The following is a 16,344-nucleotide window of genomic DNA, read 5'->3' as shown; positions in this document are numbered from 1 at the left end:
GACAGCAGAAGAGACGGGAGTTTTCAGAACACTTAAGCAATTTATAATACACATGTAGATAGTTTTTTTCCCAGTTGCTAATTAGCTAATCTGTTTGAGGTAATACTATAATTCTTATTTTCTCACAGCACGGCAATAGGGGTAAATCAAGCAAGGTCATATGTCTTCCTAAATGTCCTGGTTACACGTGGCCAAGGTTTCTTTCCAGCATGCAAAAAAGTATGTTTTCTTTAGGCTTCTCCTTCACCCAAGCCATCAGTTGGCCACAGGTAGTCAGGAGGTTTGACAGAAAGTCAAATGACAGAAAGTCATTTTCCCGTTGTGGTTGAATAGATTCAATAGGTGCAAAGAATTGAGTTTTAATTGTCTGCCACTCTCTGCTTTTGTGGTTAAGCAACAGTGTTTGAAGAATGTTTTAATTAGTGAACCTGCTTGCATTAAATGTCCTAATTTACAAATACCTTTTATGATTAGTTCCCAGCTTGGCCTCCCTTTTGTGCTAACAGGCTTTTTGTGCTACCAGTTTTGTGCTATCATACCAAACAGTAATGTCATCCTTTAGGTTAAGGTGACAGGATATTTTTTAAATGTTGTAGCAAAAGTACATAATTTTTAAAGTTTAACTAACAGATATTAAACACTCTGAACTTCAGTCCCTACAAATAGGGGAGATCTTAAACTTAACGGGCCTCAGTTACTGTTTTTACTTTGGAGGTTTTCCTTTTCCTCCATCATCCTGTTGCTCTCTAGCTAAAAGGTTGGAATGGATTTTTTCAACCAGAACATTTCTATCTCGTAAAGCTTTCATTTTCTTAACTTTACTTTGCTATCAGACTTGCTTCCCTACCTTTCATTTCATTACTAATTTCAGTCAATATTCATTTGTTACTGTGTTATAACATTGAATGGAGAATTGAGCTGAGAGGGAAAAATCGTTTCATTCAGATTATTTCTCCACAGTTCCATAATGCAGTATAATATTATGTTAAAAACTACAAATTAAAGCATCATTAAATTTTTTATTTCTGAAGAGATTAAAAGCTTCTGAAGAAGTACGTTGTTTTAGTATGAGCTGTCTTCACTGCTGTCATATGAAAGTTAGGGAAAGTCCAGTCCAAGCTGAAAGATACCTATAATAACTTTTATAACAGATGATGCAGTAATTAATGTAAATAATAGAAAGATAAGCATCAGGTACTGAATGGAGTGCTGAGATAAAATGTACTCACAGTTGTGGTATCATGCATAGTAATATTTGATACAATAAAATAATTTCAAAATAATATGTCTTTTTTTTTTTAATGTTTAAAGAAGGATTGGAACAAAAAGGCCAGCCTCCATGTCCCACAAAGAGCAAAGCAGAGCAGCTTGAGGCCCTGCAAGATGATGCTGAAGGTAGGTGGTCTGATAGCTTTTCAGAGCTATTAATCAGTTTTGCATTTTGGGGGGAAAGGTTTACTCTGAATTCTTGGGAAAGAACTGGAAAACTCTCATTTAAGAATGTTGTTTACACACACTTGGAAAGTTCCTTTTGGCCTAGATCATAAGATTGTAGTTCTTCTGAAGTGTATTTCATCTCAAGGTAGATTCAGAATTACAAATGCTATTTTTATGTGGTGGGTTACTGATTATTGCTGATGCATAATGAGAAATTGTTGGCTGTTTTATTGCTAACCTGTTCTCACTTCATGTAATTAATAACACAAAATGTAAGGCATGTTGTGCAGGGCTTGGGTCATAGTCTGGTTAGTTAAGTTGTCCAGGTAAGTCAGCTACCTGCTGCAAAACATGGAGCAATAAAATTCTTGCTTTCCTTTTCTACAAGAAATTTTTGCTGTATCTCTTTCCACTCCAGTTATGGTGTTTATGGCTCTAGACGCTATGCAGTGTATTACATCTATCCATGGTCAGAAGTCACAGGTGCTTAACTTTATGCCTATAGTGTTGTTCCTGTAAGAGTGCTTTCCTGCACTTGAGTCTTCACAGGACACCTTGTCCACGTGTACAGAGGTAAATGTGGTCTATGTTGTTCTAAAATTGGATCAAAGTATCTTTTCTTAATCTGTATCTCATTGGGAGTGTTGTTAAAAAATGTTAACATCAAAGACTTACTTTCAGAGTGCAGGGTTTCGCGTTGCTCTCCTGTGTGTGGAAGAGCAAAATGCCCCAATGCTGGAGAATTCCCCTTACATGAAATAGTTAAAAGGATGAACCTCAATCTTTAATCCATGACAGTTCCTTATCATGGATTCTCTTTGACCTAGTGTTCCTCAAATGACACATCTTATTCTGCACCTCAACCAGTGGCTCCACGATCTTCACCATTTTGACCTAGTGCTGTGCATTCAGTTCCTAAAATATTCTGACTGGGGTATAGTGTGAGTCATAAAGGGTGGAAAAATGTTAACATCTATCACTTTAAGTAACTGCTAGTAACGTCCTGTTACTAACATTGTGACTGGTTGTTAATGGCAAGTACTTAAAGCAATAGCTGTCATCACCTGGAAGGTGTGGGGGGACCCAAGAAATCTCATCCTGACTGGTCATCTTTCCTTTCATGCTGCACTAAACCCAGCTGAAATTAAAATACCAAATTTATGTTTGGATTAGAGAATTCGGTGATGACAAACCACATGTCAATTTGTATGCAGGTTAAACGGCATGTGGGATTGTGGTGTCATTTTCCATATTCCTAAATAGGCGAAACAATAATAGTTTTTGTGATATATTTTTATATAGAGTGTGGCTAAAATCTTTCATTGTATGAGTGTCTTTTTAAAAAAAAAGGGGGGGGGGAAGTGTTGCAAAACTGTAAGGTTTTCCTTCCATTGGAAAAATAACCGATGTTGTTCCACTATTTCTGTGGCTTACTAGATACAGTTTCCTAGTTTACTATGCCTGTCGATGTTTCGTGGTGACCTACTGTTCACTTTGTGGAGCACAAACAAATGCATTGGAAGGGTGAAGTAAATAGTGTGGCAATAGAAGATTGCATTACCCTCGAGCTGTAAAATGCCTGAACTCCTTGAATTCGATGCTGTACAGTAGCTTTTGCTGATGCAGAATTGAGGCCTGTAACACATAATCACTGCTGCAGAATTTAATCTAGGCAGTGATGGAGTCGTCTTCTCCTTAGGCAGGAATCAGGCCTATAATGTTAAGGATTGAAAGTCTAAATTTAGACTTGAGGGTTGTTGTGATGGGGTGGGTGGGGGGAGGTTATTAAAGTGTTTGCTGAGGGGGGCTGGGGAAGAAACCTGGATCAGATTTCTGTGGCGTTACCTGTGCCTCTGTTTTGAAGAGGAGTCAAGCAGTTAGGCTCCAGACACTGAATTCCTATAAAGTTGCCGAGTGGCTAGAGTCTAATGTAACACACCTGTGAGCCATTTCCATTTAAGTAAATGGGATTTGCACACATTTGTCTGAGAATAGGATTTAGTTTCTACTGTTCTAATTATTAGCTGTTGGTTTTGACTAATTAAAAGAACTTTTAATGGGGAGCCTTGAAGATTGTGAAAGCTGTGGATATGTGACATGAACCAGAACTACGTCTGAGTAATTTTATTTAGGTAGGAGTTTGTCTTCACTTCCAAAAAGCTGCCTTTTTCTTTTTTTTTTTCCTTTTTCTTTTTTTAAAGAACTTCTGAGTAGCTAATGCATATGAACAGTCTCAAATAAAACACAATAAAGCCAAACTCTGCCTGAGGTCAACTTTGTTGAATTTTCCTCATGGTAAAACTGAAGTGCTTTGTGTTTAGCGTATTTTAACTTTGGCATAGTTCACATGCTCTAGGTACCTCAGGTTTAAAAAAAAAAAAAGGGCAAACAAAAAAACCCACCCCAACCCATAGCTTTTAGCAATAAAAGCAAGTCCAAAGATACTTACATTTAACATAAGATATTATTTTACCCTTGGTAACATGACCAGATATAAAATATTTAACAAATATACACTGAGGCACAGGAAGAACCAGGTATTTTTCCCTCTGCTTAGTTGTCAGTGTCCTTTTAGACTGAAGATGGGAATACAACTTGCTATTTTAACAGCCTCATGCATGCCCTTGTGGCAGTCTGTAAAAACTATTCCACTGAGTTCAGTAATATTTCTGCTGTAATATTTTTCTCCAGCACACTAAGCTGGTTCATTGGCTAGAGGTAATGGAGCAATATCTTTTCAGTGCATGTAAAAACCTCCACAGAAGATCAGGGAAAGTAGGCTCCTTCATTATTACCCTCTCTGCAATCAAGGAAAGTCAAATAAGTGGCTGTATGTAAGGAGCTTGTTTTGCAGTAAGCTAAAATAAACACTTGACGTGCTAATGAAAGCAATTCTATACTGAACCTCTAAAGTATTAATGGTGTCTGTTATTATGCTATTAGATATAGTTCTCTGCCTTCAGACCACTGATAGAGAAAAGCAAGTGTGAACTGCATAGCAGATTCTCCTGTCAATGGTTGTATTCAGTATTTTTTGCGTTGTAGCACAGGTTATTGTCTGGGGAAATGGACAGACTGGATACATGGAGAAACACTCTTTACTCCCAGGTTCCCTGCAGTATTTCAGGTTTGAGATGTGCAAACATGCAGTATAATTTTCTTTTTTTGTTTTTCTACCCACCCCCCACCCCCCCAGGTCCTGGGAGAGTAAAATCAGCCAGTGATAATTTTGCCTTTCCCCTTCTGACTAGGTGTACTCAGTGATTGAGTGATTGTAAAGTCTCAAGTGAGAAAAATATGTTTGGCACTAAACAAAACTTAGCATGTCTTACTTCAATAGCTTCCTAACACAATCCTAAAGTAATTACATAGACAAAATGGCAGTACTTGTCACAGCATAGCAGCAACGAGTTAGCACAAATGCCACAGGTCACCTGTTCTCATCCTACTGATTGTCACCAAGCAAAAGCAAACAATTTTTATAAAAGTCTAACAAAACAGGAATTTAAAATGTTCCCTATTTCTCTTAGCTACCTGCCCAAATGTCCTCCTGTATGTACTGAATAGCAAAGTGTGTGCAACAGATTTTCTCGATACTGGGAAAAGGAAAACTGTTTGGCCTTTCCTTCCTTAGAGGATTTCTCAGATATAATATGGAGCCTGCCCAAGAGCTGCCCCATCCGTTCTCACCATGGTCTGCAGGTGATCAATATTGTATCAAAGACAACTAATACATCTAATAACAGCAGCACAAATGCCTGATCTTTCTCCTCCTCCAGGAGAAAGATAATCAATCCATGCAGCAAAAGCCATTTCTGTGCCTCCTGAGGTCAGGATCTTCCTTGCCCTCCCTCGAGGGACAGAACTGGAGCTCTGCAAGTTGTCTTGCTCCAGCTTTTCTCATAAGCTTCTCCCAAAATGAATGACCAGATTCTTCCTGATAGATTGATAGGTTGTTGGTCTCATGCGATCACCTTAGCTGACGTTCAGTGTATGTGCAAGGAGCTGGTCTGTTGGAATTGCTCGTCCAGGATGAACTTTGTCTGCTTCCTCTTCACTTGGTGGGGAAGAGAACAGTTTGATGGATAAGCCAGGCCAGGAAGGTCAAAATGAACACAAATCAGCTTTAAGATAGTGGGTAGAGCTGGTTCCTTTGCCTGAAGGGGTCATCACACTATCGACCCCTTGGCTTTCAAGGGCAACTTCAAATGTCTGAAATGTTGCTTGGCAGTGTCAGGAGTCCGAGGCTCACCAGCAGGCTCCTGCCTCACTCAGTGGATGCTCTGTACATGAGAGATGTCAGTCTAGTGATTGGAGTAGACAGTAGAAATGAGGCAAAATGAAGTCACAACTTATCTCGACAACTCCTTGGTTCAGCATGTTACGGCAATTAGGTAGGATGCTCACCAAGAGGGAGACACCCTGGCTCCTCATCCCTTCTCCCAAAAAGTTTTTGTCCAATGACAAACAGTGCATAGTCTTGGGACTAGAAAATAAAACTCATTTTATGGCTTAGTCCTTTAATTGTGAGATTAACGTAAGGCATCCCCTTCCTGGTTCTCCTTTATATACCACAAATTCTGCAGCTTTTCTGCTCTCCCTAGCTTCACAGAGAGGAATACAGTGTATGCAGCCACAGAAGTCAACAGTGCTTGGTTTGTGCTGCTTTCCTCCGAGGTGGGCTTAATCTTCCCTGGGGCTGGGGTGGTGCATGCAACAGCTGCTGTGTTACCATTACACAATGATATTCAAAGCGTCTTTTCTAAGGGCTTGCTAATACTATGCAGGCTTGATTGTCTCTCTCTTTAAGGTATGGATTAATATTAACTAGATTTGACTTATGATTATTTTTTAAATGTTCCTCGGTTTATAGCAAGCAATTCTTTTATCATTTGAGAAATTGTATCTACATTTCTTCTTTGCATCCCACAGGGCAGTAATATTCTTCAGTAAGTTTCTGCTTCACTCATAATCTACTAAAAATGAACATCTAGACACATAATTATACTTCAAAAACACACACCCTCTTATTCAGCCTTAAGAGTGCTGCTTCTTATTAAGATAGCTTAGAAGTTGCTGTATTCTTTTTGCCACCAAACCAAATCCTTAAATAAAATTTTAAATTAAGATAAAATACTACAGAAGAAATTCCCTGGGAAGCATGTATATCAAACATGTCTGTGAAATGTTTCACCTTAATGCAGATTGGTTATATTTAAAGTGATGCTGTTAACCCCTATGCACTTTGGTTGACAGCTTCTCTTTTCACTTCCGTTTTGAAGTCCACCATCTGTCTTGACTGATTACAGCTCTCAGAATACTGGGTGATCACCTTCCACTTAGCCAGGGGAAAAATAGGACGTTATCTGTATTTTTATTTGTATTTGCTGTCTGAGCAAACCCTTCTTAGAAGATGCTTTTCATTGCTGAAGTGGCTTCTACTGTTTCATTCAATTTCTGTGCAGTGGCTACACAAGACAAGTTGGAAAATGCAGCTCATTTTGGCCTCTGCAGGTGATGTGCAGTCCTGTTATGTTGACTATTTACCCATTTGGGTTTCTTTTAGCAGCCAAATTATGTGTGTGTAAACCGTACCAGGCAAACAGTTGCAATTCCTGTTTCCACACTAGATGCTTCAGAGTAGATTTTCTTTCTCCTGAGATGAGGTAAGGTGCAAAATACTAAGTTACTAAAGTGACTAATGCAGTGTTGTCAGAGGAGGATTATACACAGTGCAAAACAGCGTACCTGCAGGGGACTCATCTGTCAAGGAATTCATTTCTCACTTCTAACCATGATGTGAATAACAGTAAACCATCCTGATTGTTCAGGTCCAGTGCACAGGGCTAGTCCCTTAATTCTGAAATATTGATGCAAAATAGTGCATGTTTTGGTTCACGTTTTATGCTGGTTTTAACAAGTGTGATCTCCTGTGTGGCTTCCCCATCCATTTCTTCACTTTGTTACATTGCCACACCACATGATTTTGTGACCTCTATGCAAAAAATTGAAATAGGTCTCCTGTTTTATTTTGACTGTGGCTTGGAAAAGAAGCTGTGCAATCCTTAATGGTGTGTAGTTACACAGTCTCTTAGGCACACCAGGAAAGTATGAACAAATAGTAAATTGACATGGTAACGATAAAATTTGTGATCGTATTGTGCACCTTCACATATGGGGTCCATTTCTTTCTCTGTCTCTTAGGTAGGACTGCCTGTAGGACTAGGAGTCAGGGCTCCTCCGTTCTGCTCTGAGTTCTGCCTCGGCGTGCTCTTCATGCATCAACTCACATGAGTGATTTCTGTCCACTTTTGTATACTATGATAACAGTGGTAATACTTGTGCAGCACAGTGTGTGTATTTTTTGCATCAAAATGCCAGTTCTATCTTTGTCCTCTGTACAGGCTACGTATGATGTCTAGGGTATGGTGTCCATATTCTGCTTATGCTGAACAGCTCAAGCTTCCAGGTGATGTCTGCTTTCATTTGTTTTGAACAGAGTTGCAGATTGTCAGAAACAGTGATGATCAGCATCTTTGGCAATGAAATTTTAAATATCTCTTGCCAGGCACCTGTACTGCAAAATCTGAGTCACGCTGTATGTCAGACAGAAGAATTATACCCAGTGAAAAACCAGCCCAGCGCCACGTTCCCAGCAATGTTATGTACGAAGTGGGTTGGGACAAATCTGAGTGCTCATGTCTTCCAAGCACCTAATTTGATGCTGTAACTGTTGTCCCCTGGTTCTTCCCTAGCCAGGAAAAGGTATAATGAAACCAATTTACTTGCCTTGAGATCCATGGAGGAGTGAGGCAAGGGCAACATGCCTAGTGACTTCAGTGGGCTTTAGATTAGGCTGCTATATTTCTCAGGATGTTAAATAGGTGAAATACAATAATGTTATTTTTAACCTCTGAGATAATCCCCACAAGCTACAGTTTTCTCATTCTTTTCCCACACTCCTTGACAATTCTTGACAAAATGCTGCATGAAAATGAAAACCTGTTATTTATTATGCTGACTACTTTGCTAGGCTGGGTGCATTGACATCAGCACATTCAGGTCTGCATCTGCAGTGAGGGAAATTGTTGAAGCAGCACAGAGGGAAGAAGTCTCACAACTCCATTAAGCAATTACTGCAGATAACTCTTTACTAACCCTTCTTAAAATTTACCCCAAAGGGGTCATATACAAGTAGTGATTAAAACTGACCTAAATCATAATTTAATTAAAAGAAATTAAAATGCAAACTGAAAATATTCAGTAACCTCAGGCCACCACCCTAATGATTCATTTTAATGCATTTGTAGTTCTACAATAATGGCCTTTGTGTGTATGTGCTTCCTGTTTTATGTCTGATATCATTTTGCCACTGGAATAGTCTGAAAATGGTTGCAGGCTGTGTGATCTTGAGTGTATATATGGATATACATGTGCTTTCTTCTCACATTTTAGGAGTTTCACTGAAGTCAGCTTATCTACTCATGTGTGCAGAATGTAACAGCTGTAAGATCAAGGCCTATATTTTTAATTTTCTCATTAATTAGTTTCCCTCTTATCCTAGAAGGACCTTCATATTATTAGTATGATTACTGTGGCAATATTTTTGTGCTGTAGAAAAGATAAGTCAAAACTGGCATCCTTTATCTGCCAGATCTTGGTTTGTATTTGCATTTGTCATAGAAGTATGGCCCAGCTTGAAGGCCAGACCGCAGGAGAGATGCATGGTCACTGGCCACCTGGAGAACCAGAGGATGCACCCAGACTTGCATGGCAAGAGCCATGCAGGGATGTAACAGGGTCAAACCTGGTGCTTGGGGATGTGGTACATCCACAGATATGTGGGAGTGGCAAACAAGAAGTGAGCCTGAGGCATTGGCCCTCCTCTTTTATTTCTACTTCAGGAAGGAAGAGGTTGTTGGAAGGAACCTTACTCTGACTACATCCATAGTTGACACACTATGGATGATATAAATACAGCTTTCTCAGTAGTAAAAACAATTTTTTTATTAATAATGTCTGTGTTGGAGGGTAGAAGTTGGAGAGGGTAGACTGGTTTGTACTGTTCAAGTAGAATTTCTTCCTTTAACTAAAAACGTTATCTGCGATTCTGTTTTCTTCTGGAAAATGTCTTTTTTGCACCAATTTTTGAGAGATCTTTTTGCACCAGTTTTTGAGACACTGACTTTAGCCTAAACTCTAAGTATGTTGCTGACTGCTTGTGAAGAAAGGTACTGCTGAAGAGGAGTAGGTGTATGAGCAAACCTGGCACTTATTCAGCTCTGAAATGGGAAGAGCCAAGAAGCCAGCAGGCTATTAATATTTTTGACTAGCTATGTTTGTCGCAAGAACAGTGACAGATCTGAAAAGCCATGTGCCTCCAGACTCTCGCGGAGGAAATGGGAAGAATTACTAAAACCTGCTCTGGTGCTGCTGCTGCTGAGAGTTTTGTCCTCTGGACTTTCATAGGGATCTTGTCCCAGCCCTCTCCCACCTGACTGCCGGCTTGTTATTTATCGTATCATCTGCTTCATTTGGGGGCTGCTACTGCAGCTGGCATATGACTGTGCATGCTAAATACCTCTCCTTAACATAAAGTGGGCAGGCACTCACAGAGTATCCGGTTTTCTAGTTTAGTTAGAAGTGCTGCTTGCTCTGCCAGCTTGCTGAGTGTGCAGATTGATCACTGTTTTGCCTGTTTTCTACCAAATATAAATGAGGGTATATATCAACTGGGGGGGAATTTTCTTGCTGATCTCAAAGAAAAAGGCCAAGAGGACAGACCAAGCTGCCTATCAGGCAGTAGTCAGCTTGGCAAGGGAAAGCAAAATATATGGCCAGAAGTAGGTATTTTAGTGTGTGATGTGCTTATTTTGTTTGTACGGTGCTACTGTAATTCTCAAACTCCTGGTTTTTTTCAACTGACTGCCATGCTGGGGAACAGGAACAGATGTTCCCATTTGTCTTTTGACGTGGTTCAAAATCATTTACATTTGGTGGCCTAAAATGACACGACATGCCGTTCACCACATTTTCTATCTCCTTTGGAGTGAGTGACAGATTGCTGTTATATTACTAGTATAATAGAAAAGCAGATATTGTGAGGACAGCTTTCACCTAAAGGAAATGCAATCGCCAATTGCTGCAGTAGTGGAAAGAGAAGGATGGCAGATACTGTAGAAGCCATCCAGTGGAAAAGACGTTTTTATTATTAAAAATGTCACGGGGAAGACTCAAGGGAAATGCACTGGGTCTGGCTTTTCTGCCTGAAGAAAAGGAGAGCCGGGGGTGAATAAAAATATGATGAAAAAATGGCTTGCTACTCTTGTAAAATATATTTCCAGCTCTTTGCCTTGAGCATGTGCTACTTACAGCCTTTCCATTTGCTCTGCACCCAACTGCAATGGAGAGCAATAATTACAGAAAGACTCTTCATCAGTAGAAGACATTCAGTGAGAGGCTCATTAGAAGGGTTTTTAAAAAACTGAAAAAAATGTTTGTCAGATGCTTTGGGATTAGTCACTTCTCCACCCTATAGTTTGCTTTCTTATCAGTGTATTTGTACTACACTTCCTCCCTTTCTCCTGAGATGAAGAGATTCTCCAGGCCAAGCAGAGCTTAACCCTTCCTTCTGCAAGTCATCTACTGGAGCATCACTTGTCCATTCCTAATTTTTTAACATTTCCTTTTCTCTAATTGTATTGAAGTCATTTGGCAGGCACAACACATACTTTCAATATGCTGATTGAGATTAATTTTCATGTCATGATCCAGTCAGTCTGTTGGACTGGGTCAGAGTACAAGAGGTGAAGCTTCTGCTTAAAGTCTTTTACATTTTTCTTTCTAATGGAACAAAATGAAGTGTTAGATGGAAAACATGTTGAGAATCCAATATACAGTGCTGTAATTATTGTTCTATTATACCAGTTTTAAACAGTGACTCTCCAGTGAAATTATAGACCTAGGGTTGACAAAATGTACTGATGAATATGTGCTTTATCTGATAATCTGAAACCAGAAGATCACTTAAACTTTCTTTTGTAGTTCTAAGTTTGCTCTGAGTAAGTGACTTCAACAAGAGGTGTAGTCCCTTGGCAATAAACATTAATGAATCCTTGAAATACCTGGCTTTAGCCAAATAACCCATGGTTATAGTCATACTTGTTATAATGAATGTAGAAAAAGTATTGTCTAGAAATGTAATTTTATGTTGTGAATGCAGTGAGGTAAAAGCTGAAATGATTTTCAGTGATATATTGGTAGTTACCATTTATGCCTGACCTGCTTTTTCTGAATGTAAAGTCCTTCTGTGCAAAGCAAAACATGTTGCACTTGGCCATAATGAAATCCTTAATGCTCTGGCACCGCTTGTTTCACAGTGATGCAATATTCTCTTTGGATCTGACCTAATGGTAAAGATTTTCCAAGTGTCACTGCACTGTTGCATTACAGGATTGTCTTGAACGTACTGTTCCTTTCTGCAGCTCCTGAGCTAGGTGACTTTATCCCTTTGAAACATGTCCTGGTGATGTAAAGGATGTGTGTCCTGGTTTCAGCTGGGATAGAGTTAACTGTCTTCCTAGTAGCTGGTACAGTGCTATGTTTTGAGTTCAGTATGCAAAGAATGTTGATAACACTGATGTTTTCAGTTGTTGCTCAGTAGTGTTTAGACTATAGTGAAGGATTTTTCAGCTTCTCATGCCCAGCCAGGGCACCTGACCCAAACTGGCCAACAGTGTATTCCATACCATGTGACGTCCCATCTAGTTTACGAACTGGGAAGTGGGGGGGCAGGGATTCGCCGCTCGGGGACTGGCTGGGTGTCGGTCGGCGGGTGGTGAGCAATTGCCCTGCGCATCATTTGTACATTTCAATCCTTTTATTACTACTGTTGTCATTTTATTAGTGTTATCATTATCATTATTAGTTTCTTCTTTTCTGTTCTATTAAATCGTTCTTATCTCAACCCAGGAGTTTTACTTCTTTTCCTGATTTTCTCCCCCATCCCACTGGATGGGGGGGGAGTGAGTGAGCGGCTGCGTGGTGCTTAGTTGCTGGCTGGGGTTAAACCACGACAATGTGTTTTTCCATATTTATTAATTGCTTGCTGCAAAGCTTGCAAAGTCCCAAGTCCATGTTTTAAAAGAAAAGGGGGAGGGAGAGAGAAAAGTTTATCTTCTAGTACAGCTAACTTACTATTTTGCATGCAGTTCTCCTGTTGTGCGTGGACAGGCAGAACACTGATTTTTGAAGAGAGCACTATTTGATTTCAAGGCGGGGAGGGAAAAAATCCAGCTGGTTTTATTAAGCCATTTTGGTCATCTATGTAATGCAATTTTTTACAGGTTAGAGCTCACTAATGTGCTAAGAAATCACTATAGCTAGTCATCCATTAAGGCTAGTAAAAATCGGTACAAAGAATTACCAAGCAGGTAGGATGCCTGAGTCCCTGCTGATGGCCATCAGCCGCTCCCTGCCCACGTCTCCCCTCTCAGGTGGGGTGTCAAACTGCTGCTTCATCTCCGCTCATCCTGAGAGCAGCTCTGTGCAGGGTCAGCCTGGAAATACTTCTCCACTAGTCCCATCTGCTGGATGCCGGGATGTATTGCCTGCTGGAAAGAGGGAGAGCATCATACCTCAGCCTTTAAATATTAGCTGAATGCAGTGTGCCACCAGATGCACATTTGCTTCTGAAACACACACGCTTTCTCTAGTTTTCTTCCATCCACCTAATTGCTTTTGGGCTACTGCCGTTTTCTTCAACCATATGTTAAGTAAAAGCAAGGTGGAGGCGCGAGGAACTTTAACCGTATTGCTTTAGAGAAGCTGTAATCAGAAAAACCCAGGAGCCAGAAAAGATCACAGCAAAAATTATGTATATCATTATCAAGCCATTTACAGGCCTGGGAATGAATTTCCTTTCTCCCAGTGTATATGTTCAGCAGTCAGTTTTCCAATGCCTCATTAAGGCTGGTACTCAGCTGTTCTTGCTGTCTATCTCGCTATGCTGGGAAGGAGTGAGTGTAGCCATTGCATCTGATCCAGCATGCTGCACTGCAGCCTCTGTTATTATTATGAAGCTAAACCAGCCTTCTCCATCGTTGAAGATACAGACTTCCCGATAGATTTCTAATCGGGCCAAGCAAAGGTTAAGAGAGCTTGATCTCATGTCCATAGATGTTCCCTAGGGTATTACTTTTCTGGGTAGTAATTTGCTGTTTGCTACCTGCCTTCCAAAAGGGAGCTGGAGGGAAGAAAATGGATAGTGAGTGCAAATGCAAAGTAGTGGAGAAAATTGGGAATTAATGTGAATGTAAAAAGGGGAACACTGCATTCAATCCTAGCAATCTTACTTTGGTTTATTTTGCTCTCTTCTTTGCAATCGTTTGTGGTGCATTTTTATACTTTATGCTAAGTGGCATTGTGCCTTTTGCTTTAAAATAAAATTTGGGCAATTCTCCCTCTCCTATTCTTACCTTCCATAGACATTAAAGTAGGTTCTGCACATTGGAAACACGGCCACTTCAAGGATCTTGTGGAAATGTTACTGGAGGAAAATAATCCTAGAAAAAATCTTTATAAAATACATAGACTAAGATTGAGCAACAATTTCGTCTATTGCAGACAGTGTTTAGAGGAACATACCTTTATTTAGTATACAGATATTTCCAGTGTGCCTACTGAGATAAAATCTTTAATCTAACCCCCCTTCCTCAGTTTGAGATGTGAAAATGTGACTGTTTTAAATGTAACTGGTTATGTTTGCAGGTTTTTTCAGTTTACCTTTGTATTTCTCCCCTTTTATCATGGCACTTTGCTGTAAATTAGCGGTTTGTGCTGAATAAGTTACAATTAATATTGCTGCTGCTGTTACCAATAAAAAGATATATCATAAATAATTTTTATATGTTTTCCTCGATAGGTGGTAACCGCACAGAAGAAAAGCAAAACACTGAAGAAACCGAGGCCCGGAGCGGAGAAGCAGGTTTGTGCCAAGTTCCTTAAAGTACTTTCTTAGGTTTTATCCACCTTGGTGAACAATAACCTTACACAGTGCTATTGAAGGAGAATGTTTGTACATTTTCACCAGATTAGCTCAGGTCTTGAGCAATTCTCCCATTAGAGACCAAAACTCCATTCATTATGAATGAATGTATTGCAATGCAGGAATGCAGACTTCCCTCTTCAGCTTACCAGTTCTACATTCTCCCTTTAAGGTGGACTAACTCTAGCTAATCCTCTAACTAGAAAGAAATAATTTTCCCTCTGTCTACAACAGAGTAGCCCTCTGCATAGAATAGAAATGGGGGAAAAGGAAATTTGGAGAAGGAGGAATTAGGCTTCTTTTGATCAAAACTGTACTTCTGATGATTTTAAAGGGTATTTTCAAGTTTTAATAAATTGTCCACACAAGTCTCAGGGGTTATGAAGATTTAAATCCACACAGAAAGATATTGCATATACTGCGAATGAATGTCAGAGTTCACGAGCAGTGGGTTTTGCAGATGGCATGCTTAGAAATTATAGTGAGTTCAATATTTTAAAATATAATGTCACTCTATGTTCACAAGAGATTTTCTTTTTTTTTTTTTCTGTTTATGGTTGTGTTTTTCATCCTACCCAACTCTGTTCAATGCAAAAGACAACTAAAATTAATCAGTTATCAAAAGAGCTGAAGTGACAATCAAAATATCTGCAAAACCCCTTATTTCTTAAGGATTTTTTAGTGTAGTATTACATGTAACCCAATGCTTTTCTTGTTTGGTTGGGTTTTTTCTCATTGTAGTGCAGAATGTTGCCTACACATACTTAATCCAAAGAGCATGAATTGGTTTTCTTCAGAACTTCTTTTTTTTTAAAAATCAGAATTGAAGATTATTTTCAATATGTGGAAGATTGAGCTGAAGAAGGCCAGCCAGTAAATGCAGCAAAAAAATTTAGAAGGCCTAGATTCTTGACTTATCTTGGCTTGTTTACTGCATTGTGGCTGTTTTCCAGATGAGGAGTTCACTTGATAAGGGTCCTTCTTTTTGTCCTATGCATTGGGCACTGCATATGTGGAAGTGCAGCATTTCTCTCTGCAGTCCACAGGTCAGTCTTCTGCAGCTAGGTGTTAACAGCCAATGCTGTCCACAAGTGCTTGAAATCCTTCTATGTTTCATGTCCTCTTTATCACCTCTTCTTTATGTCCTCACGTGGGGCAAACAGTAGGAGGTGAAGCCATAGGCACACAGTATTACAGAATAAAAAAGATTCCCATGGACCTCAGCAAACTTTGGACCTAGGGCCTTTATCCTCCCCAAGATAAGCATGCAGTACTATTTTGTAAGTGCTGGAGGACAACCACGTTTCCTTTCCTGGGTTTTTCATTTTTATGCTAGTCATATTTTAAATAGGCGAAGGGGACCAGGGAGAAGGGAGAAATGAGTTACTCTGTCTGAATCTAGACTCCATTTTGAATGTCTGACTAGGCAGGGGCATATCTTTGCCCAAGCAATATTGAGCTTTTAACTGTACCAAATACTGCTTGGCTGCTAGCTTGCCTAAGAGCTAGTACTGCTAGGAGCTTCTAGCTCCGCCTGCAGAATGCCTGTTAAACCCAGTTATACTACTGTCTACAGATGCCAAATACAGCCCATTGTGCTTGTCAGGTGTATTCACTCTGATGGGGTGTATATTTCCCTGGTATTTTGATTTGCAAAACAGTTCAATTGAATGAGGTATTTTTCCCAAGAGAATTAAGGAATATATACCTCTCTAAATTATTACTTTGCTACTGGAGATGTCTTAAAAGCATTGTGTTTTTCCCAAAACCATCATTATGACTTGCTATGTTACAAGCTGTCAGAGCTGGTTTATCAGAGCCATGATGTACATTCTTTTGCAATCTCATATTGGTAGTCATGT

General features: G+C 39.7%; 1 protein-coding gene across 4 annotated transcripts in view; it reads left to right on the top strand.

Moving 5' to 3' along the window:
- The window catches only part of MACROD2 (mono-ADP ribosylhydrolase 2), a 942,372-nt gene that overhangs the window by 872,600 nt on the left and 53,428 nt on the right, over window positions 1-16,344 (top strand). For 3 of the 4 annotated variants that reach the window (XM_069787543.1, XM_069787546.1, XM_069787544.1), the window contains 2 exons: window positions 1,312-1,395; window positions 14,360-14,422. In XM_069787543.1, coding sequence (XP_069643644.1) covers window positions 1,312-1,395; window positions 14,360-14,422 — 147 coding nt within the window. The remainder of the gene's footprint in view (window positions 1-1,311; window positions 1,396-14,359; window positions 14,423-16,344) is intronic. The other variant, XM_069787545.1, reaches the window with a different exon arrangement.

This window comes from Haliaeetus albicilla, chromosome 7, assembly GCF_947461875.1.
Source record: "Haliaeetus albicilla chromosome 7, bHalAlb1.1, whole genome shotgun sequence".
Lineage (NCBI taxonomy): Eukaryota > Metazoa > Chordata > Aves > Accipitriformes > Accipitridae > Haliaeetus > Haliaeetus albicilla.
This window is presented reverse-complemented; position numbering and strand designations above follow the sequence as displayed.